Raw genomic sequence first — 21,905 nt, 5'->3', positions numbered from 1 at the left:
GATTTCTACTGACACTCACGCCTCAAATGTTTTAATATCAGATCAGTCCTGAACTTTGGAGGGTTTTACATTTAGAAAATCTGCCTCATACCGTTCAAAGTTAAATATTGGGAAATAGTTTGGTCGGTTAAAGGAATCCCTCTGTAATGAATGAATGAAATTAAACTAAATTAAATGTTAACACTGTCCAACTGTTAGTATGAAGCTGTATCAACACACGAAAAGAAACATTGTTTAAGTATTATAAATACTGTGGGACAGAAAATAAAGTGTTCTCGATGTTGACTTAAGTGGCGCTTCCAGGAGTCCACCACATAATACACTTCATTAAATATACCAGTTGTTGCTTTATGCATCAGTATTGTGACATCTTCTGAAATGTTTGTAGGAAACACAAATACTTATGAATAACCATGCATACCTTTGTCAAAGACCTTTATTAGAAATAAAAATAACACAACCGTTAATAGACAAGTGTTACGGTATATGAGCTACAATACCAAGCACTGCTATAGAGCATTCCATTACCCACCATATTAATATAAATTGAACACAAAGCCTGAAGCACAGTGAAAGGCTATATAATGTTATGAGTGCATATTCCATTGAGATTATCTGAATATTATATGTTCTTTTCTTTATCTTATTCCAAGATGAACAGAAGCACTAAAGTTTATTCAAAGATTACTAGATGCACATTTCTGCATTCCTCCTTTTCTTAAGAGTATTTCAGGGAACCTGTATTGTATATAATACTAATATTTATCTACACTTTGCTCCTACTCATATGAAAATGCTCTCATGGTTTAGTAAAACCCACTGTGGGGTCACTGTGGGCACAGTGTCTTGGAGAATTTGCCGTGTGTCCTGTAAACAATGAAGGCCACCAGCATGAGGCAGACAGCCCCGACCACGCCGGCTACGACTGACACCGCCAGCACCGTGCTGTCCACCTGAGTCTGCTGAGCACCTGGGGGGCACAACACTGAGTATTACAGACCCTGCAGAGCAAGGCGCACGTTCTGTACTAGCTGGCATATGGAAACTTATTGCTGTAAAACATTTATGCATATTGATCCTTCCAGAATTGGAGGACATTTTCTTACTCACCTATGCAATTTCATATAATCCATGCCCAAAATGCTAAAAAAGTGCACTTTTGTGTTAAAAATGCTTGTTCTTAGACTAAATTATAGAGTTCTTGAGCTCCCCTCAAAAATTGAATTTTTTTTCGCTTGTCCCTTGTCCTTGGAGACCTTGCATGTCAAATATAAGATTTAAAACATTGACATTAATTGCCTTTTTTGTTATAGGTACCAGGGAGAACTAAGCATGTTAAGGTTGTAACAATTAACCCTTTAATCCCCCTATTTTACTATCTTTTTTCAAAAATATATTACAGGTCTCAGATAAAAACGTCTCTGAAGTGTTTGGCTGAAACACCAAACAGATCAGTGTAACATCCCATAAACCCCTCTGTTTCAGCCCTGTTCCCTAAGTGCTCATTCTGTGTCTGTAGCTTTAAATGCTATCAGCTGATGCTGGCCACGCCCATCCCAGAAGTCATTGGTTAAAAATGGTTTTATACCTAATTTTCTCAACTAAATAACAGAAAATAACAAAATATCGGATTATTTTTCCAAATGTTTGATGTCTAAAGGTGCTCTAATTCTGCAATGCCCAACACATCTGTTAAAGCCAATCGAAGTGCTTCCACAGCCATGACCAGGGAAACCAAAAGACGCTGTTGTCCGAAGTTCTTGTCTTCTGTTAGTTAAACAAATAATAAAAATATAAAAAATGAATTCATGTTGGTAGTGTATGCATACCTCCAAATGCCATCAGATACCCTGTGAGAGGAAAAAGAAAAACTTCAATCAACTCAAGCAGACTGAAATGTGACAGGTGAAATTCTGTTAGCTTCTTGAGTAGGCCTATATCAGAATTTTGAGGCATGATCCCATTCCGCTTCTCACCGTAATCTGGGCGGGTGGAGATGGGGCCTGAGCTGACGGTGGCCATGTCGCTCACCGTGGTGTCCTGTTTGTCGTCGGTGCTGCGGCGCCTCCTGGAGGTGGTGTCAGCGTCGCAGTTCTGCAGGTGAAGCAGGTGATTGTTTTTTTTGTATAGGACAGTTAAGAAATGAAGACCCTCCAGTATTTGAGATGTAGCAGTAAAATGAAGAACATTGCCACGACAGCTTTCCATAAAATACACCAACTACTGTCTGTTGAAGCGTTGTAATTTAGATGCACAACATTATCTCATTTGTGCTGCTGTAAGAAATAATCAATATATTGAAACGGAACATGAAAAGACAATTCCCTATTTCTGGGCGGACCATATTTGTCTCAGATAGCATATAGCTAATGTTGTATTGTATATATGAGTAGAGGGAGAAGGACGCGTGGAGTTACATACTAAACACGCCGCCTCTACCTCTCACTCATTGATGCTGCAATAATACTATTGCGTGTTTAATAACCAATACATCTCAGAAGGATTGCATAATAGAATATCGTAGGTGAGAGCTTCACCTACGATTAGTCCAGCAATTAGTCCAGCAGTGGCTCAGTCAGGGGCTTGGACTGGGAACCTTAGGGTCGCCGGTTCAGACTTGAAATATGGAAAGTGGACTGCTACTTGGAGAGGTCCCAGTTCACCTCCTAGGCCCTGCTGTGGTGCCCTTGAGCAAGGCACTGGACACCTCCAATCCCACCTCCCCATTGCTCCCCGGGCGCTGCACAATAGCTGCCCACTGCTCCAAGTACTAGGATGGGTTAAATGTAGAGGACCAATTTCCCTGTGTGTGCTCTGCTGTGTGCATGTATGTGACTAATAAAGAGGGTTTCCTCCGATTCCATCCATCATGACTACGCCAATAGATGGCGACAGTGACGTCATAAGAGGACCCGACGACGTCAGCCAATAGAAGAGACCGGGAAACACCCATGTGACGACAAGCGGCCAACAGGATCCAGCCCCCGCTACCAACCAATGAGAGAAGATGAGACCGGAATTCGTCTTATTTTGAAGTTGTTTATTTTTATGACCGGAAAGGGATGGTACACAAATGATGTTTGTATTGTGAAATCGCTCTCTTTGTTCGCTGACCGCCAGATAGATAACCGCTTTGAGTTTCTACTCTTACGTGGCCTGTGTGTTCCGAACTATTGAGCCACAGCCCACAGCTTTGAAACCTTTGTAAAACCTACTGCCGCATCATTTTATTAAATACTCATTTTAAAACTTATACGAGAAGCTTCACTTTGTTTGCTTTTAAACCTACCCCTGAACTTCAAATAAAAGAACACTTCTACACTGCCCAGGTATGTCCTCCGAAGCAGAGGTTCGGTGTTATTGTACGGAAGTAGTGGGAGAATGGACATTTAGGCGGGGTCAGGGACGGATTAAGAGTCATTGGGCCCCTAGGCCTGTGACGACGAGAAAAAGCCCCCCCCCCCCAAAAAAAGAAGCACCAAGCTAACTTCACCCTCACGCGCAAATCAGCGGTGTTAAAGGTTGCGCTAAAAGCACAGTCAAATTTTATTCACGTGTATCTTGAGGATTTACAACAAGTCAAAGAACACACATAAGCACATAAGTCAAAAATAAGCAGGCGCAATGCAAGGGGCCCAAACCCCTACATCACACAGATCACATCACTCATAAGAAAACTGCTTGAAATCATGCATCGTCATCAAGGTTGAGGGTGAGGGGGGGGGGGGGCTCGACAATATTCTAACCTTCGAAAGGGGGGGCCACCTTGCAAAAGGTTGGGAACCCCTGCTTTATGGTATATCCTACCCCATTCTAACTGATTTAAGGGGCCTTTTCCGATATTAGGGATGAATAACATTGATAAGCTGTGGTTCAGGAGCACTATATGACCTATCATATGCCATTCTATTTAATTTGGGGGGGGGGCTTTAACGTATGAGGGATGAATTAATTACACAACCCGTGGCATATGATTGGGGGGCCCTATTGAGATATATTACATAATGTAACCAATGTTATGGCTTCAGGGCCCCTATAATTGTAGTATGTTGTAGAGACAATATTGAAATGGTAGCGCGGAGGCTTGGGCTTCAGGGCCCCCTTGGCCCTTGGGCCCCTGGGCCTGGGCCCGTTAGGCCCGTGCAGTAATCCATCCTTGGGCGGGGTGCATGTTTGATTTCATGCTTGTTTCCCCTAACATCAACCATAGTGTAGTTGCCATATTGTAGAATTAAAACACAAGATGTAAATGTGGTCATTAATGGAGAGCAGGGTGTTGCAGGATCAGGCTTGTGCTCTGTGTGTGTGTGTGTGTGTGTGTGTGTGTGTGTGTGTGTGTGTGTGTGTGTGTGTGTGTGTGTGTGTGTGTGTGTGTGTGTGTGTGTGTGTGTGTTTGTACTGGAAAGCAGATCTGACCATAGTGAGCTGAGGGCAGAAGGAGTTCACACAGAGCCGGGTGGCACAGTGCACGTAGTAGGTGGAGAGGGGGGCAGTCTCCGTGCTCTCGACGAAGCGGAAAGCCTCAAAGGAGAAGCGGGCTTCCTGATGCACTCCGTTCACTTCCAGCATAGTTTGGGAATCCCGGTTACACCTTGAAGAGGACAGATGGGGATTATTTGTCCTGTTTCCAGAGTGTTCTAACAGACTTTAATCGGACCTTTAGTTTAGCATAGGCCCATTGTACAGATCCTTTTACACTAAAACAATTTGACGCTTCTCCTTCTAATGTACATGCATATATACTATGGGAACACGAATAGTGTAATATACTGTATTTTGTAAATTGTGACATTTAAATTACTGTAGACGGACATATTACAAACAATCAACACCAAAGCACCGTTGAATTTATTTGAGTGGCAATGGTTATTCTTTGCTTGGCTTTATTATTATGAAGTCAATGTTGATTTCACATGTACAAACAAAATGGATCCCCCTGTGCAGACGGTTTCTGATCAGAGGTGCCAGCACCAGTTCCAAAATACACTGGATGACCGTTGTGCTTCATTTGCATAAAGCTTAGTGGTTGTGTCAGTGAGGTAGAGAACACGTTTAAAAAACAAGTTACATTTGAATTGAATAAAGCCCATCGGATGGAGATCGATGTTCAGAAGCACTTTTTTATTTCTAACCCTTATACTTGAATCAAACAGCTTTGTATTTTTCTCTCAACCTGAGCCAAGGTGTTCCATCTGTCATCTGTCGGCCGTTAACTCACCCAACAAAGAGATCGTAATACGTGGTGTCTACGTGAAAAGGCGAGGTTGTGGCGTAACATCGGTCGAGGAGCACGTTGAATCTATCAGGGGGAGTTTTGGTTTTTAGCACATAGAAAATAAATAAATATTGGCATATTTGACGATTGTCTTGGTTATGATAACGGGGCTGAGGCACAGGTTTTAAAAATGTACACACATTAAAGCTAAGATATACAATGAGAAAGCTCAGATGCTAGACTTATGTAAAGCACCTGTCAGTGAGGTTGGACGCCTTCACTTCTACAAAGATTCTGGTCTTCAGCTCCAGGCCGCCCGGAGGGATCAGCAGCGAAGAGGAGTAGCCGCTGTCCTTAAGGCCCAACAACAGAAGAGGGGGGGCAGTTTGGATCGATGTGTACGTCATTTGAACCCGGAACATTTTATGCAACATCCGTTTTTATCATCAGAGATAGGAGGTTAAACATAAAATGAAGCAACAGTTCCTGTTTTAATCCAACAAGGCATCACTTATATGGATTATTTGTATCTAACAAGTTATTAAAGTTAGAAAATAAAGAGAATTACAAAGATTAACAAATATATTATGTCATAAATCAGATCGCTCCGTAACAACCATTGGCTGATCCCTGTTCAAAGCCGTGGTAAAATACTCTTAATATCATCTCCAAACGAAGCCGATGTGCTGGTGGGGGATCTGTTTCACATGTTCAGGCACGGAAGACAGCGGGAGTACTTGATAATAAGTTTAGAAACAGGTCTGAATTTTGAGGGGAAAAGTTTGGGAAGGACAGGAACACCACAGTGGCCGCACCTCCCTCCTGTCAAACAGCGTGGTGACTTGTGAGAAGAAAAAGGAGAATATTTAAAAAGAGGCAGGCTTTTTATTCACTATTTAGATGTTAGTATGACGAGAAAGATTTTTTTACAATCTGCCAACCAAATTTATTTGGCAACCCATTTTGGCGTATAAAATATTTGTTGTTCTACATCCGTCAGAGAGTATGATGCCAGGAGCAGAGGGACAGCCCCCCAGGCATAGTATTCACATCAAGATCGCAGTGATTGTTTTTAATAAATTCTGAAAGCCATTCACAAAAAGCAGCTTCACCCCTCTTACCGAGAAGAGTCGCATGCTCAGTGTGCTGATGAAACTCCCATTATTGTCTTTAACTGCCAGGCTGACCCCATACCTGTGGGACAAAAAAAGTTCAGTCAGCAGCAGGTCATCTCCACACGATACCTGAGGGACACGCTGAGGTGTTCAAACCCTGCAACAAACACCTCTGAGGACCCCCACGTAACAGGATACTTTCTTAGATATAGTCAATCTGATCTGACGTTCATCCATCTACACTCAACTTTCACATAAACATGTTTTGATATCAGAAATATATTTTAACCGTTATTACCCAGAGCTGAGTAAACATCCTCTCGCCGCTGCCCGTTTGATCCCTCAGTGATAAGTCATTTAGTTGCCATGGTATTAGAGTGAGGATATTCTGTCATCATTTGCATTATACATTGTCCAGCATGGCCTTGACTCAACTGCTGAGCGAAGAGCAGCAACAAAAGAGGCCTCACACAAACCTTCAAATAAACTCCTGTGAGTCATTGAGATGGAGAAGAAAACCCAAAGACCATCGCACCAATCCATACTGTGCCTGTGATTAGGAATCGCTAAAGCAACATGTCATATTTGTTTTTTCCTTACATTTACACCAAATCTACTGCTGCGTGCACTTTGAACTACAAACACCACTCACACGCTCATCTGAGTGTTGTTGACCAGGTACTGCAGTGGGTAGCGGCAGGAGAACCTGTACATCACCTCTTGGTGGTATGTGATGGCTCCTGTGCCGGGGTCCTCAGAGCAGACCATGCCTGAGATGCCGATGTACTGGACGCTGGAGTAGTCTGCAAACAGTCCAGTGCCCACCTCCTCAGTAACCTGTGAGGAACAAGAGTTAACGTTTGTTGTTATGGAATGTGTTGCTGGACTTCCCTCAGCTGGGAGTTCTCTAGATCACGTACAGTCAGCAGGCTGGAGCAGAAAGTGATTTCCTCCTCTGTGATGGAGAAGTTGAATTTGACAACAGGCGGGTCTGCAGTCCAGTCAGGAGTCCCTTTACACTTGGCTTTGGAGTGTTCTGAGTTGAGGGCCAGCAGGGACTCGTTGTATCCGTTGAAATAGATGGGACACATGAGGATCTGCAGCTGCACCGTGTGAGAGCCACAGAGGACCTCGATGTCCGTGTTGGCTGAACAGAGAGAGAATGAGATCAGACTGAATTTGAGATTATTTTTTGTCCATTAGCATTTAATAGCTGAATGACATGCGGAAAAGGGCCATGGGTTGGACCCCCGGCACGGTGGTACGCCTTGTAAATGTAAACTAATTTACCCAGAATGATCTGTAACCATTAAGATTAACTTGACTCTGTCTGTTGGTGTCTTAGTGGCACACTACTCCATATCTGACTTCTTAAAGGTCCCCTATTATGCAAAATGCACTTTTTGATGTATTTTATACATAAGTGTCCCCGGTGTGTAAGGAGAAAATAATGAGACCACAATGCGGGTCGGCAAAGCTTGACATCATCCCATTCAAAGTGAATGGGAAGGTGCGTCAAGCGTCAACGCAACGGAACGTAGACATTTGGATGAGCCGTTAGTGTTGTTGTTTATATAATACATATAATGTCTCTGCTCTAGTGGTAAACACTGAGAAGTGTTTCAGAAATAATGCTGGATGTGGTTTGGAACATAATATGGCGTTTAATCACGGCAGCGTTTAGCTGAGTTTCTCCGGTAGAAAACTCTTCAGAGGAGAGATCATGACGCTCCAAAGGGGCGTGGCCAGCAGCAGCTCCAAAGGGGCGTGGTCAGCAGCAGCTACTTCATTTAAAGCTACAGTCACAGAATCAGCACTTCAGGAACAGGGCTGAAATAGAGGGGGATGAGGCATGCTACAATGGGGGATCTGTTTGGTATTTTGAGCAAAACACTTCACAGACCGGTTTTGTATAGACATGGTCCTACAATATATTGTTCAAATATAGCATCTTAAATGCTACCAAAGAGGCTATCAAGTTGCATTATGGGATTATTTTTGCCACCTGACCACCATATACAAGTGACAACAAGTTGGAGTTGAAGTCCCCAAGCTTTATAAGTGCAATACTCCATTCAGTTTTCAAACGTCTTGAGAGTGTTGCATTAACGTGAAATTCATAATTGGTATATTATATAAATGTATGAGAAATGTTTCATGGTATTTAACTTCTCATTATATTTTCTTAAGGTTGTCTCAACTAACTTCAGTTTTACTTTATATAACTGCAAAACACATTCAGTTAGAGAAGCATGAGTTAAGAGAATGTAAACCATGTGCAACATTTTATATCTTCACAGAATTCCCCTTCTTCCTACAGGTGAAATATAATGCCCAAGCTCCATTTCAAATTCCCTAAAGCTGTCACACAAAGACACACTCCTCAGGTAGCCAACACTGAGAGTTAGATTTCAGGAGAAAGAGAGGTGTGAGGGGAAGTCAGAGCAGCATGCAGATGAGAGGGGATGAGCCCGCTAGATTCACCGACCCGGACTTCTGAATGTGGACTGTCCAAAGCAGGCATTTTGAGCGTGGGCCAGAAGGAGGGTGGCGAGTTGACAGGTGAGAAGGGACAGCCACATCGTCCTCAAACTGTAACAAACAGAGGACCAAAATCAGAAGTGCTCTTTCTCCTATCTGCTGGATCATAGTAAATCACAAGGGCTATGAGACACTTTTCCTCTCAGAATGCAATAGTGGAAGAAGTAATCATCTCATGACTTGATACACTGAAAACTGAAATGTTGACTTAAATTAAATGTATTATGTCAACAAATTTCATGTCAAATTTGTTGACATAATATATTTAATTAAAGTCAACGTACCAAGATTAAAAGTCCTGTGTCCAAAAACAGAAAATACAAAAGTACTTATCAACACCATGTCCTTGTACTGATATAGTATTAAAATACACTTGTTCTGCAATAACATCATGACATCATATGACATTGTTACATTTTTAACACTGATGAATTAGTATGTAAACACACTTAAACCTTTCTAAACCTAGCTTTAAATGTTTCATTTACATTAAACTTGTCCTAACCAAAGTATATAAAGCTAGTTTTGACCAGTGGTTTGCTGTGTCGGCCCCTTCAAATGTCACCAGAGGAGTCTGAGGGGTCATGAGAGGATTCTGGATGGAACAATACTTTTATAAGGGAACCAGTGTTTACATTTTATTATCATGTGTATTCTAATTGCTTTCTGTCAAATCTGGCAATACCATTGTATTATATTATATTATGTCATATTATATTAAAATATATATTTGAGTGAATCTATTAGTTCTACCACTGCAGACATGAGTGATATAAGGAATCTTAAAACGATATAGTAAAGATTCAACTCGAGAACATTTCCTTATGCTTTAAATCCTACATCATGTCCTTCAACAGGAACTACTGAGCATCAAACAGGTGAATTCATATGTTAAATAAAGACGACTTTAACTGGTAACATTAAAAATAACAATGGGATTTCAAATAACAGTCTCATGAGCGTGCCGTGTGTGACTGCTGAGCGACAGAGACGTCCTTCATCTACTTGGGATATTTTCCCAGGATCTGTAGCAGGAAATGTATGTGGAGCATATGCTGTAGCAGGAATAATCCTCTCATTGCTCTGACACTCTCTTTGTGATTAATCCATACTGGAGGACAGCCTGTTTGACGTCATGGTTTGCTGGTTAATGTATGGCTTATTTCAGAGTTATAATGAGAAGCAGTACAGACTTCTGTGGACCAGCTGTACGAAGTGACACCAGAACAGAACTACCTGTTCACTATAACATAACCAACCAAAAACAACACTGCAAGATTTCTCTTTGACAGTAAAGCTTAGAAACGTAATTTTCTTACCTTATGTGGATGGCCACAAAGTGTTGCCCCCCCTCGTTCCCTCTGTATATCTTATCTGTATCTGCTGTTACCTTCACAACTTTATGTCATTTATACTGACCCCCTTTCCATCTAAAGAGTCCTCAGCAAGCCCACGAGATAAAGGGAAGGTAGGAGAGCAACACTAGCTGGTTGGATCATCTGACAGACGTGGAACAAAAGGGGGACCTATAGAGTGTCTCTGCTTTAAATCTAACTTGTTTTTCAGTGCAATCATTTTCAAAGCAAGTGTCACAATGTACCCTACTGTATACTCTATGGATTATTTATGGTGAAATCTAGGGGGAAACTGGATGGTTAGAAGGGTCAGACAAGGTTTTATTGCTTCTTTGAGCTGATAAACACTTTATAATAAATATAAGGATCTTTATATTTGTTTCGTCTCAGACATGATGAGGTTTTATTTTAACAAAATATCTTATGGTACAACTGCCAGGAATGAACAATCAGAATACACGGGAAAACTAAATACCACAACAAAAAAAAGAACATGTAATGAATTATTTTTTTGTTTTCTTCTTCACATCCCCCACTGCTGCCTAGAGCTAGCACTCTTTGTAAAGAAAGGATATCTCCTGCTCATCATGTTAGACTGGAGAGAAAAGGCACACCCTGCCAGACAAAACCTACAACTGTCACCCGAAACCCCCCCCCCCCACACACACACACACATCCCCTCAGGAACCCTGAGACCTAACAATGGAGATAAGCTTACACAAAAGTTACTAAAACTTAAAAGTAACCTGTGAGTTCTACGTTTTCTTAATCCCAGAGGCTGCAGCTTGAGAAGGACATGTGTTCACTGTAACTGAACCTCTATTATGATAGAATCAGAGGATGAAACCCTCTTTATTAGTCACATACATGCACACAGCAGAGCAGACACAGTGAAATTGGTCCTCTACATTTAACCCATCCTAGTACTAGGAGCAGTGGGCAGCTATTGTGCTGTCCCGGGGAGCAATGGGAAGGGGGGATTGGAGGTGTCAAGTGCCTTGCTCAAGGGCACCACAGCAGGGCCTAGGAGGTGAACTGGGACCTCTCCAAGTAGCAGTCCACTTTCCTTATTTCAAGTCTGTTTGGGGACTTGAACCGGAAACCCTACGATTCCCAGTCCAAGCCCCTACTGACTGAGCCACTGCTGGACTGGATGATCCATGAGCAGCTGTATTCAAATGTTTTATACCAAAGTGTTTTCTTCGAGGAAACACATATATACGCAACATTTGAAAAAACAATTCAATTCACTTGACCTATAACTTGCAGATCAAACTTGAAATTTAATGACATTCTGCTGTTTTTACTCTCCAAATAAGGGTCACCGCATTGTATTGCGTAAAGTAGAATTTTTTGCTAAAAATCTGGAAATTAGCATCTTTCACTAAAATCTAAATTAAATTACTGCCTGAAAAGATAGCTCCATAAAAAAGCTTTACAAGCATGTAAGTCTAAATGCGTTTTTAAAGCCCAGTCGACACAGATATTAAATTCTGGAGGAGACTAAATATTTGTTTATTTTGTTTTTGGCCAGAAAATTGTAAGATTCCTCTCATCAGGTTTCTAAAACCCCGGTGTTCCAAGACAGAAAATAGCGGGTTTTTTTGTTTTTTTTTCCCCAGTTAATATGATGCACAAAGGGGAATTTCCTAAAACGATATTGTCAGCTTGAAAATGAAAATTTAATTCCACAATGGGAGTATCATTTTTAATCTTATCAATGTGTTGTTTGAGTAAAACGGAAATGCAATAATCCAATTTGGATTAAAATGTTGACATATTTTTGACTTTCAATGACCATATAAAAATAAAAATTGAAAAACTTATTCATTTTATAATGCTTATTCAGTCAGGACAGCAATCATTGCCTGCAGGCACACACTTGACTGCTAACTGAAACAGGGATTTCTCGGGGAATGGGGAAATGATGTCATCAAGAACACAGATTGAATTTTTATTTTGACACTGAAAGAGCATGTGACATGTAAATGCAACAGGCAGGGAACATGCTGTTTTGCTCATTGCGTTTGAATTATTTAAAGATTAATTTTGAATTATTTAATGCTTTTCACATGGGAAATAATCCTATTGATAATCAATTTTGATTGAGATTCAATCTTTAGATAAGGTCTTAAGATGGTACCGGCTAAAAATGAGGTCCATCAGATGACATCTGTTGGAGGAGGCTCTTTTGAGACCCCTAAAATATCAACAGTTTTGCCAGTCCTGATAATCCTGAAAGATCCAACACTGGAAAACAGGATTCATGTACAAATAATACAGTCTTTGAGGATTTCAAAAGGTCCTAACTCTGTTTGTCCTGGGTGCTAATCATTTTTTACTTTGACTTATGATCGTGTGTGCAGTACTGTTGAGTTGATACATTTACATAAAGAGAGCATGTTGGTGTAATGAAGATATTTAATTCCACAAGTAATGTTATAAAATGTAAACAGCAATACAACCTTGAACTACCACACAAGAAAAGCATAAAACATTCTGAAGCACACTGAGTAGTGGCCCCAAAATAAGCATTCAAATCAGTATTAATACAGTGTGGAGCTATCGGTCTGAATATTGTCAGGACTACCTTAGCTGCAAGGCAGATGAGATGTACTATAAAGTGGGCCTATAATACAGTGTAAGGCAGTCTAAATAGCCATGAACATACATCTGTATATTTTTAAGGTGCATTCAATACTAAGCCATTGAAATAATATGAATTAGTTTGCCCTTGTCCAGGCTGTAAACATTTCTTTTTGCCACTGCTTTTAATTGAATTATTCTTTTATAACATTGTACTGTTACTTTAATTATTGTATTGTATACCTGTGTTATTCAAGTTTTATGTTCATTTTATTCTCTTTGCTTTATAATGACAATGTCTTTCATTTTTGTATTTGAATTGCTTTGTGTTGAAAGGAGCTATATAAATAAACTTGCCTTGCCTTGAATATGTGCTGCACACTGATTTAGTATAGGTTAGCAGAAACATTACTGCATGAGGATTGGCAGTTTACAGGTAGAAAATAGTTATTGTTGTGTAAATGACCTGGGTTGCTTTTTTGGCCAATGTATGTTGTTGTTTTCATGTTACAATTATATGTATTTACATTTTATTTTAGAAAAAAATCAACAACTTCTTATACATAATTCAACTATAATTTAGCGGCCCTTTTGCATTAACTCTGAGGGCCCACTAGGGGTCACAGACCAGCTGTTGTAGACGCGTGGTGTAGAATTCCACTGTTTTAAAGCCTTAAAATCACTCTTATTTAATCAATAATTTATTTTTAAAAGTTAAACATAACAAAACAAAATTGGAGTTAAAACTAAATGAGAAACAGATTCAGCATGAGGTCAGTGCTTGCATGCATTATCTGCCAATGGTACAAACATCACAACAAAATTAAGTGTGTTTCAGACAGATGGGGCTGGGGACTGTCCCTGTGTGGAGTCTTTATTTGGAGCTGGTGTACTTGGTCACGGCCTTGGTGCCCTCTGACACGGCGTGCTTGGCCAGCTCCCCGGGCAGCAGCAGGTGTACAGCGGTCTGGATCTCTCTGGAGGTGATGGTCGATCTCTTGTTGTACTGCGTCAGGCGCGAGGCTTCCCCGGAGATCCGCTCGAAGATGTCGTTGACAAATGAGTTCATGATGCCCATGGCCTTGGAGGATATGCCGGTGTCCGGGTGCACCTGCTTCAGCACCTTGTACACGTAGATAGCATAGCTCTCCTTCCTGCTCCTGCGACGTTTTTTGTCACCTTTCTTCTGAGTTTTGGTCACGGACTTTTTGGAGCCCCTTTTGGCCTCAGATCTAGAATTAATAGGAACAGGCATTATTATTTTAAGTGTGACGGTCAGTGGGACCGCAGGAAGGGCCGGGACACCGCTGCCGTCACCGCCCCGTCCTCTCTAGGCCATATTTACAACGTGGCTGCGCAACTAAGTGTGGGCCATTCCACCACAGCGATTGGAGCATCCTCCAGCACTGGACAGGCTGCGCCATTGGCTTGCGCGTTTGATATTCAGTCAGCCAATCAGAGAAGCCTTTGAAGTTCATACCCTCCTTTCACAGCGCGATGACGTAACGGTCTGAGGCTTCCATCCACCCTCGCGCAGTGTGTCCGCTGTCAGCACATACATCTAACCATCATGTCTGGGAGAGGGAAGACTGGAGGCAAAGCCCGAGCAAAGGCCAAGTCCCGCTCCTCCCGAGCCGGACTCCAGTTCCCGGTGGGACGGGTCCACAGGCTGCTGCGCAAGGGAAACTATGCAGAGCGTGTGGGCGCCGGGGCTCCGGTGTACCTGGCCACGGTGCTGGAGTACCTCACCGCGGAGATCCTGGAGCTGGCAGGAAACGCAGCCAGGGACAACAAGAAGACCCGGATCATCCCCCGCCACCTGCAACTGGCCGTCCGCAACGACGAGGAACTGAACAAGCTGCTGGGGGGGGTGACCATCGCTCAGGGAGGGGTGCTGCCCAACATCCAGGCGGTCCTCCTCCCCAAGAAGACGGAGAAACCGGCCAAGAGCAAGTAAACACTTCCGGGCTCGGCTCAGAGCCAGACACTTTTCATACCTGTGTTCTTTGGATTAAAACCCCTTCAAACAGGGACTGTGTTTTAAATCGATGTTTCTACAGTGAAAACATTCGTTAGTCATCGACTGACTGCTCCAAGGATTGTGGGAAATGGAGGCTGGATGCTGCAGGCCGGGGAAAGGTCTGAATGTGGACCAGTTCGGAAGGGAGGGTTGTTTTCATGATGCAATGTTGCTACAAAACGTTAACATCGTTGTATTTATTTCATGATGTCTGAATAAATGTCCTGTAGCCTTCCGGCACAGTGTCCGTGTTGTTGACAGGGCCTGCTGTTAGCATCGCTCAGAATCAGAATCCCTTTATCCGTCCCACAGACACAAAATTTGAATTTGCTACAGCAGCAACAGAGCCAAAGACAGATTTACAAAAGAAAATATGCATTAAAAAAATATTAAGATAAAGAAAAATACACATCCTGAAGTGAGATATAACAGCCAGGTAAATATTGCAGTTATTACTAATGGCATATTTCTGTTTATATATTGCACATAAATTGTTATTGAACAACTGCTCAGTTTGTTTTGTTGTATGTATGGGGGGTCTACCGGGGGCCATGCTGGTGGAGTCAGCCGCTGCAGGAAGGAAGGACCTGCGGTATCTCTCCCTGAGACACCGCGGGTGCAGTAGCCTGTCACTGAAGGAGCTGCACAGTGCGGACAGGGTGTCCTGGAGGGGGTGGGACACATTGTCCAGCAGGGAGTACAGCTTGGCTGCCATTCTCCTGTCTCCCACCACCTCCACAGTGTCCAGAGGACTCCCCAGGACAGAGCTGGCCTTTAGTCTGTTAAGTCTCTTCCTGTCAGCAGCCGAGATGCTGCAGCCCCAGCAGACCACACCATAAAAGATGGCTGATGCCACCACAAAGTCAAAGAAGGTCCGAAGGAGTGCCCCCTGCACCCCAAAAGACCTCAGTCTCCTCCAGCAGAAAGAGTCTGCTCTGTCCCTTCTTGTAGAGAGCAGCAGAGTTGTCGGACCAGTCCAGTTTATTGTTCTGATGAACACCCAGGTATTTGTAGGATTTCACAATCTCTATGTCCACTCCTTGGATGTTCACTGGTGTGAACAGCCATGTGCATGTCAGAGCTGTGAGCAGAACCCCACCAACAGCCACATGATGGTCCTGATGCTGACCTGTGCTAGGCCTAGCTGCAGTCTGAGGTTCCGTGACAGCTGGGGGTGTAGGGCGGTGGATGAAAAAGTATTCCAATCCATTTCTTTCTGTTAAAGTACTAATACCATGTTGTAAAAAAAGTAATGCATCAAGAATGGTACTTGAGTAAAAATATTAAAGTATGATTAGGAAAATGTACTAAAAGTATTAGGATTAAAGTAATCATTATCAAATATTAAAATATTTTAAACCAAAAGCCGCAAACTTTCCCATTTGAGAAGCCTTAACTTTGAACTTCTTAGCAAAGTTACTGTCAATAAATTTTCTGGTAACCCACTCACAGTTTTAGTTACTAATTTAGTTTTAGTAATATAATGCTGGATGGTTGAATCTTTACACAAGAATCATATTTTTTAAAGTTGTTCCTATTTTGTGTCAAAATCGGAATTAATAAAGTAACTCATAAATAAATCTGTAAAATAAATGCAGTGGTGTAAATAGTACAACGTTTGCTTCCAAAATGTAGAAATTAGTATAAAATGAATATACTCTGTTAAAGTACAAGTGTCTCAAATGTGTAACTAAGTAACGTACTTGAGTAAATGTATTTAGTTACTTTCCACTACTGCTGTTGGGTCGAACACGTCTTGAAAACAGTCCATTTAGAAATAGCAGAGACTTTCCATTGCGTTTGTTTGACACAGAAACAAACTCAAAATCCATGTTTTGATGTGGCATTTCTTTCCAAAAAATGACCAATATTGAATCAGACTTGTTGCCAAATTCATGTGAGGCCTTCAGTGTTACAGTTATTATGGAGATTCAGTATAATACATTTTCAGATGACTCTGACTACAGGGAGATCCTTTTTCCTATCTACTAAGGAAGTTAATATCAACTTTAACATCAAATCCAATGGAAAATATTATCTCAGAATATTTGTTATTGTTGAATTATAATAATTAATTGACTAGTTCCAGCTGGTAAAGATGGAACTCCTTTCTATTACCGACCCTACATAATAAACTGAACCTATAATATAATATCATTCGTAGGTTTTGTGTTAATAATCTCTGTCTACAAAAAGCAGAATTTATAAAATACCAGAACATTGAAAAGCTCAAGTATAGTACAAGTACTTTAAAGTTGTACTTAAGACCAGTGGAATTTATTCTAAATGTGCAACATTATATCCCACCCTTGGCTTACATTTGGTCCGATGGAATATTAGAAACGTGCTTGTCTACACGTGTCATATTAATTATTCCTATTCGAGGCCAGAATGTACAGACAGTGTTTAAGGTCTTCATATTCACACTGCACAACTGTAGTTCTGAGAAGGTTCCTGCTTATTCAAGGCTATGGAATATACATCCAGGATCCCCAGGACAATACACATGTGCAGGTTTCTGTTCACATGATATGACCATAATTCATTTATTCATTCATAGATATGGCAGGGACAGCAAGATCCTTGGGACAAATGAAAACCTCTCCTGGGGACACATAGCAACCTTGTCTGCATCTCAATGTAGCCATGATGGAACACTGGTGATCCAGAGATCAATACCAGCTGCTCTCCTGGATTTAAATGCTCTGAGAAACAAACAACAAAACAACAAAGTATTGCCCATGTTATTCCAGCAGGGGGCGATAAGAACCCATGATTAGAGAAGTGGAACTGTTGATGTGTTTATAAGGTTTAGTGAGATCTTACAAATACAGTGAAGGAAATCAGTATTTGATCCCCTGATTGAACAGTCTATACTTTTAATGGTAGGTTTATTTTAACAGTGAGAGACAGAATATCAAAAAGGAAATCCAGAAATGTAAATTTTATAAAAGATATAAATTGATTTGCGTTTAATAGTGGGAAATAATTATTTGATCCCCTTGCAAAACTAGCTTAGTTCTTGGTGGAGAAAGCCTTGATGGACAGCACAGAGGTCAGATGTTTCTTGTAGTTGGTCACCAGGTTTGCTCACATCTCAGGAGGGATTTTGGTCCAATCCTCTCTGCAGATCCTCTCCAAATCCTTCATGTTTGGAGGCTGATGCTTGGCAGCTGGAAGCTTCAGCTCCATCCATCCGCCCATCCATCTTCTCCCGCTTTTCCGTCAGGGTCGCGGAGGTAACAGCTCCAGCAGAGAGCCCCAAACTTTCCTTTCCCTGGCCACATCAACCAGCTCTGACTGGGGGATTCCAAGGTGCTCCCAGGCCAGCGAAGAGATATAATCCCTCCACCTGGTCCTAGGTCTACCCCTCGGTCTCTTCCCAGCTGGACGTGCCTGGAACACCTCCCTAGGGAGTTGCCCAGGTGGCATCCTCACTAGGTGCCCGAACCACCTCAACTGGCTCCTTTCAACGCGAAGGAGCAGCGGTTCTACTCCGAGTCCCTCCCGGATGACTGAACTTCTCACCTTATCCCTAAGGGAGATGCCAGCCACCCTGCGGAGAAATCCCATTTCGGCCGCTTGTATCCGCGATCTCGTTCTTTCGGTCATGACCCATCCTTCATGACCATACGTGAGGGTAGGAACGAAGATGGCCCGGTAGACAGAGAGCTTTGCCTTCTGGCTCAGCTCTCTTTTCGTCACAACGGTGCGGTAAAGCGACTGCAGTACCGCTCCCGCTGCTCCGATTCTCCGGCCCATCTCACGCTCCATTGTTCCCTCACTCGAGAACAAGACCCCGAGATACTTGAACTCCTTCACTTGGGGTAAGGCTTCATTCCCTACCTGGAGTGGACAGTCCATTGGTTTCCTGCTGAGAACCATGGCCTCAGATTTGGAGGTGCTGATCCTCATCCCAGCCGCTTCACACTCGGCCGCGAACCGATCCAGTGAGTGCTGAAGGTCACAGACCGATGAAGCCATTAGGACCACATCATCTGCAAAAAGCAGTGGTGCAATCCTTAGCCCACCGAACTGCAAACCCCCTCCCCCACGACTACGCCTCGAAATCCTGTCCATGAATATCACAAACAGGATTGGTGACAAAGCGCAGCCCTGGCGGAGGCCAACCCTCACCGGAAATCGGTCCGACGTGCTGCAGAGGACCCGGACACAGCTCTCGCTTTGAGAGTACAGAGATTGGATGGCCCTGAGCAGAGACCCCCTCACCCTATACTCCCGCAGCACCTCCCACAGTATCTCCCTGGGAACCCGGTCATACGCCTTCTCCAAATCCACAAAGCACATGTAGACCGGATGAGCGTACTCCCAAGCCCCCTCCAGGATCCTTGCGAGAGTGAAAAGCTGGTCCGTCGTTCCACGACCAGGACGAAAACTGCATTGTTCCTCTTCAATCTGAGGTTCGACAATCGGCTGGACCCTCCTTTCCAGCACCTTAGAGTAAACTTTCCCGGGGAGGATGAGTAATGTGATGCCTCTGTAATTGGCACACACCCTCTGATCCCCCTTTTTAAAGAGAGGAACCACCACCCCGGTCTGCCACTCCTTCAGTACTGTTTCCGACTTCCACGCAATGTTGATGAGACGTGTCAACCATGACAGTCCCTCAACACCCAGAGCCTTCAGCATTTCTGGGCGGATCTCATCCACCCCCGGGGCTTTGCCACTGTGGAGCTGTTTAACTACCTCAGTGACTTCCCCCCGTGAGATTGGAATTGATCCCCCTTCATACTCCAGCTCCGCCTCTAACATAGAGTGCGGAGTTGTCGGATTCAGGAGTTCCTCAAAGTGTTCCTTCCACCACCCTAACACCCTATCAGTTGAGGTCAACAGCGTCCCATCCTTACTGTACACAGCTTGGATGGTACCCTGCTTCCCCCTCCTGAGGTGTCGGACGGTTTTCCAGAACAACTTTGGCGCCGACCGAAAGTCCTTCTCCATGGCTTCTCCGAACTTCTCCCACACCCGCTGCTTTGCCTTGGCCACGGCTGAGGCTGCTGCCCTTCGGGCCTGTCGATACCTTGCAGCTGCGTCAGGAGTACCCAGGGATAACATATCCCGGAAGGCCTCCTTCTTCAGTCGGACGGCTTCCCTGACCACCGGTGTCCACCAGGAGGTTCGAGGGTTACCGCCCCTTGAGGCACCTAAGACCTTGAGATCACAGCTCCCCGCCGCAGCTTCGGCAATAGAGGCTTTGAACACCGCCCACTCTGGTTCAATGTCCCCAGCCTCCACAGGGATGCCTGAAAAGCTCCGCCGGAGGTGTGAGTTGAAGGCCTCCTGGACACGGGACTCCTCCAGACGTTCCCAGTTCACCCGCACTACACGTTTGGGCTTACCAGGTCTGTCCAGAGGCTTCCCCTGCCACTCGACCCAACTCACCACCAGATAGTGATCAGTTGACAACTCCGCCCCTCTCTTCACCCGAGTGTCCAAAACATGCGGCCTCAGGTCCGATGATACGATAACAAAATCGATCATGGACCTTCTGCCTAGGGTGCTCTGGTACCACGTACACTTATGAGCATCCTTATGTTCGAACATGGTGTTTGTTATGGCCAATCCATGACTAGCACAGAAGTCCAGTAGGAAACCACCACTCCGGTTCAGATCAGGGGGGCCGTTCCTCCCAATCACGCCCCTCCAAGTGTCTCCATCATTGCCCACGTGTGCGTTGAAGTCTCCCAGCAAGACTAAGGAGTCCCCTTCAGGAGCCCCATACAGGACTTCTTACAGGGTCTCCAAGAAGGCCGAATACTCTGAACTGCTGTTTGGTGCATAAGCACACACAACAGTCAGAGTTTTCCCCCCCCATGACCCGCAGGCGTAGGGAGGCGACCCTCTCGTCCACTGGGGTAAACTCCAACAAAGCGGCACTCAACCAGGGGCTTGTGAGTATCCCCACACCCGCTCGGCGCCTCACACCTTGGGCTACTCCGGAGAAGAATAGAGTCCAACCCTTATCCAGAAGTAAGGTTCCAGAGCCGACGCTGTGCGTGGAGGTGAGCCCCACCAGATCCAACTGGTAACGCTCCACCTCCCGCACAAGCTCCGGCTCCTTCCCCCCCAGAGAGGTGACATTCCACGCCCCCAAAGCCAGCTTCTGTCGCCTGAGTCTGGTCCGTCGAGACCCCCTGCTTTCACTGCCACCCTTCTGGCAGCGCACCCGACCCCATCGTTGTTTCCCGTAGGTGGTGGGCCCGCGGGACGGAGAAGCGGAGGTGTTGCCCACGTTGCTTTTTCGAGCTGTTTAACTACCTCAGTGACTTCCCCCCTTGAGATTGGAATTGATCCCCCTTCATACTCCAGCTCCGCCTCTAACATAGAGTGCGGAGTTGTCGGATTCAGGAGTTCCTCAAAGTGTTCCTTCCACCACCCTAACACACTATCAGTTGAGGTCAACAGCGGGGGGACCTTGAGGCGCTGCAGGATTTAAATCCATTACAGCGCAGTGTGTTACCAATAGTTTTCTTGGTGACTGTGGTCCCAGCTGCCTTCAGATCATTAACAAGTCCCTCCTGTGTAGTTCTTGGCTGACCCCTCACCTTTCACATGATCATGATGCACCAAGAGGCCAGATCTTAGATGGTGTAGCCCCAGATTGAAGGCGATTGATGGTCATTTTATGCTTCTTCCATTTTCTAAAAATCAAACCAGTTGTCTCTTTCTCATCGAGCTGCTTGCTGGTGGTCTTGTCTTCTAATTCCAGTCTTGTGCAGGCCTACAATCTTGTCCCTGATGTCCTTAGACATTAGTTCCACCATGATCACAGACCTGTCTCTAGTCTGGCCCTCGGTGAGAGGTTGTAATCTGATTTATTGACTGTGGACAGGTGTCTTTTATCCAGGTAACGAGTAGTTCCTTAAAGAGAGAGGACTTATTTAACTGGTCCGTGGGGGCCAGAATTCTTGTTGGTTGCAAGGAGATCAAATACTTATTTCCCCCAATTAAAAGCAAATCAATTAATTTAGATTTTTTTTATTTACATTTCTGGATTTTCTTTTTGATATTCTGTCTCTCACTGTTAAAATAAACCTACCATTAAAAGTATA

The 21,905-nt window shown here is 43.7% G+C and overlaps 3 protein-coding genes across 3 annotated transcripts; 1 reads left to right on the top strand and 2 right to left on the bottom strand.

The window, feature by feature from the left end:
* Positions 1-418: 418 nt before the first annotated feature.
* si:ch73-261i21.5 (zona pellucida-like domain-containing protein 1) lies at positions 419-9,457 on the bottom strand. The gene is made up of 11 exons (XM_063895379.1): positions 9,402-9,457; positions 8,819-8,922; positions 7,251-7,477; positions 6,983-7,167; positions 6,337-6,409; positions 5,471-5,568; positions 5,219-5,299; positions 4,417-4,591; positions 1,977-2,094; positions 1,830-1,850; positions 419-970 (listed from the first exon to the last, which is right to left on the bottom strand). The coding sequence occupies exons 1-11, from the start codon at positions 9,455-9,457 to the stop codon at positions 828-830; spliced, it is 1,281 nt and encodes a 426-aa protein (XP_063751449.1). The 3' UTR covers positions 419-827.
* A 2,804-nt stretch (positions 9,458-12,261) lies between these two features.
* LOC134871885 (histone H2B 5) lies at positions 12,262-14,372 on the bottom strand. The gene has a single exon (XM_063894889.1). The coding sequence runs from the start codon at positions 14,065-14,067 to the stop codon at positions 13,687-13,689; it is 381 nt and encodes a 126-aa protein (XP_063750959.1). The 5' UTR covers positions 14,068-14,372; the 3' UTR covers positions 12,262-13,686.
* Positions 14,226-15,311, top strand: LOC134871884 (histone H2A). The gene has a single exon (XM_063894888.1). It carries the CDS (start codon positions 14,383-14,385, stop codon positions 14,767-14,769), a length of 387 nt encoding a protein of 128 aa, XP_063750958.1. The 5' UTR covers positions 14,226-14,382; the 3' UTR covers positions 14,770-15,311.
* Positions 15,312-21,905: the final 6,594 nt, after the last annotated feature.

Source organism: Eleginops maclovinus, chromosome 11 (genome assembly GCF_036324505.1).
Source record: "Eleginops maclovinus isolate JMC-PN-2008 ecotype Puerto Natales chromosome 11, JC_Emac_rtc_rv5, whole genome shotgun sequence".
Taxonomy (NCBI): Eukaryota; Metazoa; Chordata; class Actinopteri; order Perciformes; family Eleginopidae; genus Eleginops; species Eleginops maclovinus.
Note: the sequence above shows the minus strand (reverse complement) of the source record. Positions and strands in the feature narration are given on the sequence as shown.

Coding starts and splice junctions, on each gene's coding strand:
- si:ch73-261i21.5 (XM_063895379.1), bottom strand. CDS start 9,457: ATGACCCCTCAGACTCCTCTGGTGACATTTGAAGGGGCCGACACAGCA. Junction 7,168..7,250: donor TCTGCTCCAGCCTGCTGACT/GTACGTGATCTA, acceptor TGTTCCTCACAG/GTTACTGAGGAGGTGGGCAC. Junction 971..1,829: donor GTATCTGATGGCATTTGGAG/GTATGCATACAC, acceptor TGTGCCCCCCAG/GTGCTCAGCAGACTCAGGTG.
- LOC134871885 (XM_063894889.1), bottom strand. CDS start 14,067: ATGCCTGTTCCTATTAATTCTAGATCTGAGGCCAAAAGGGGCTCCAAA.
- LOC134871884 (XM_063894888.1), top strand. CDS start 14,383: ATGTCTGGGAGAGGGAAGACTGGAGGCAAAGCCCGAGCAAAGGCCAAG.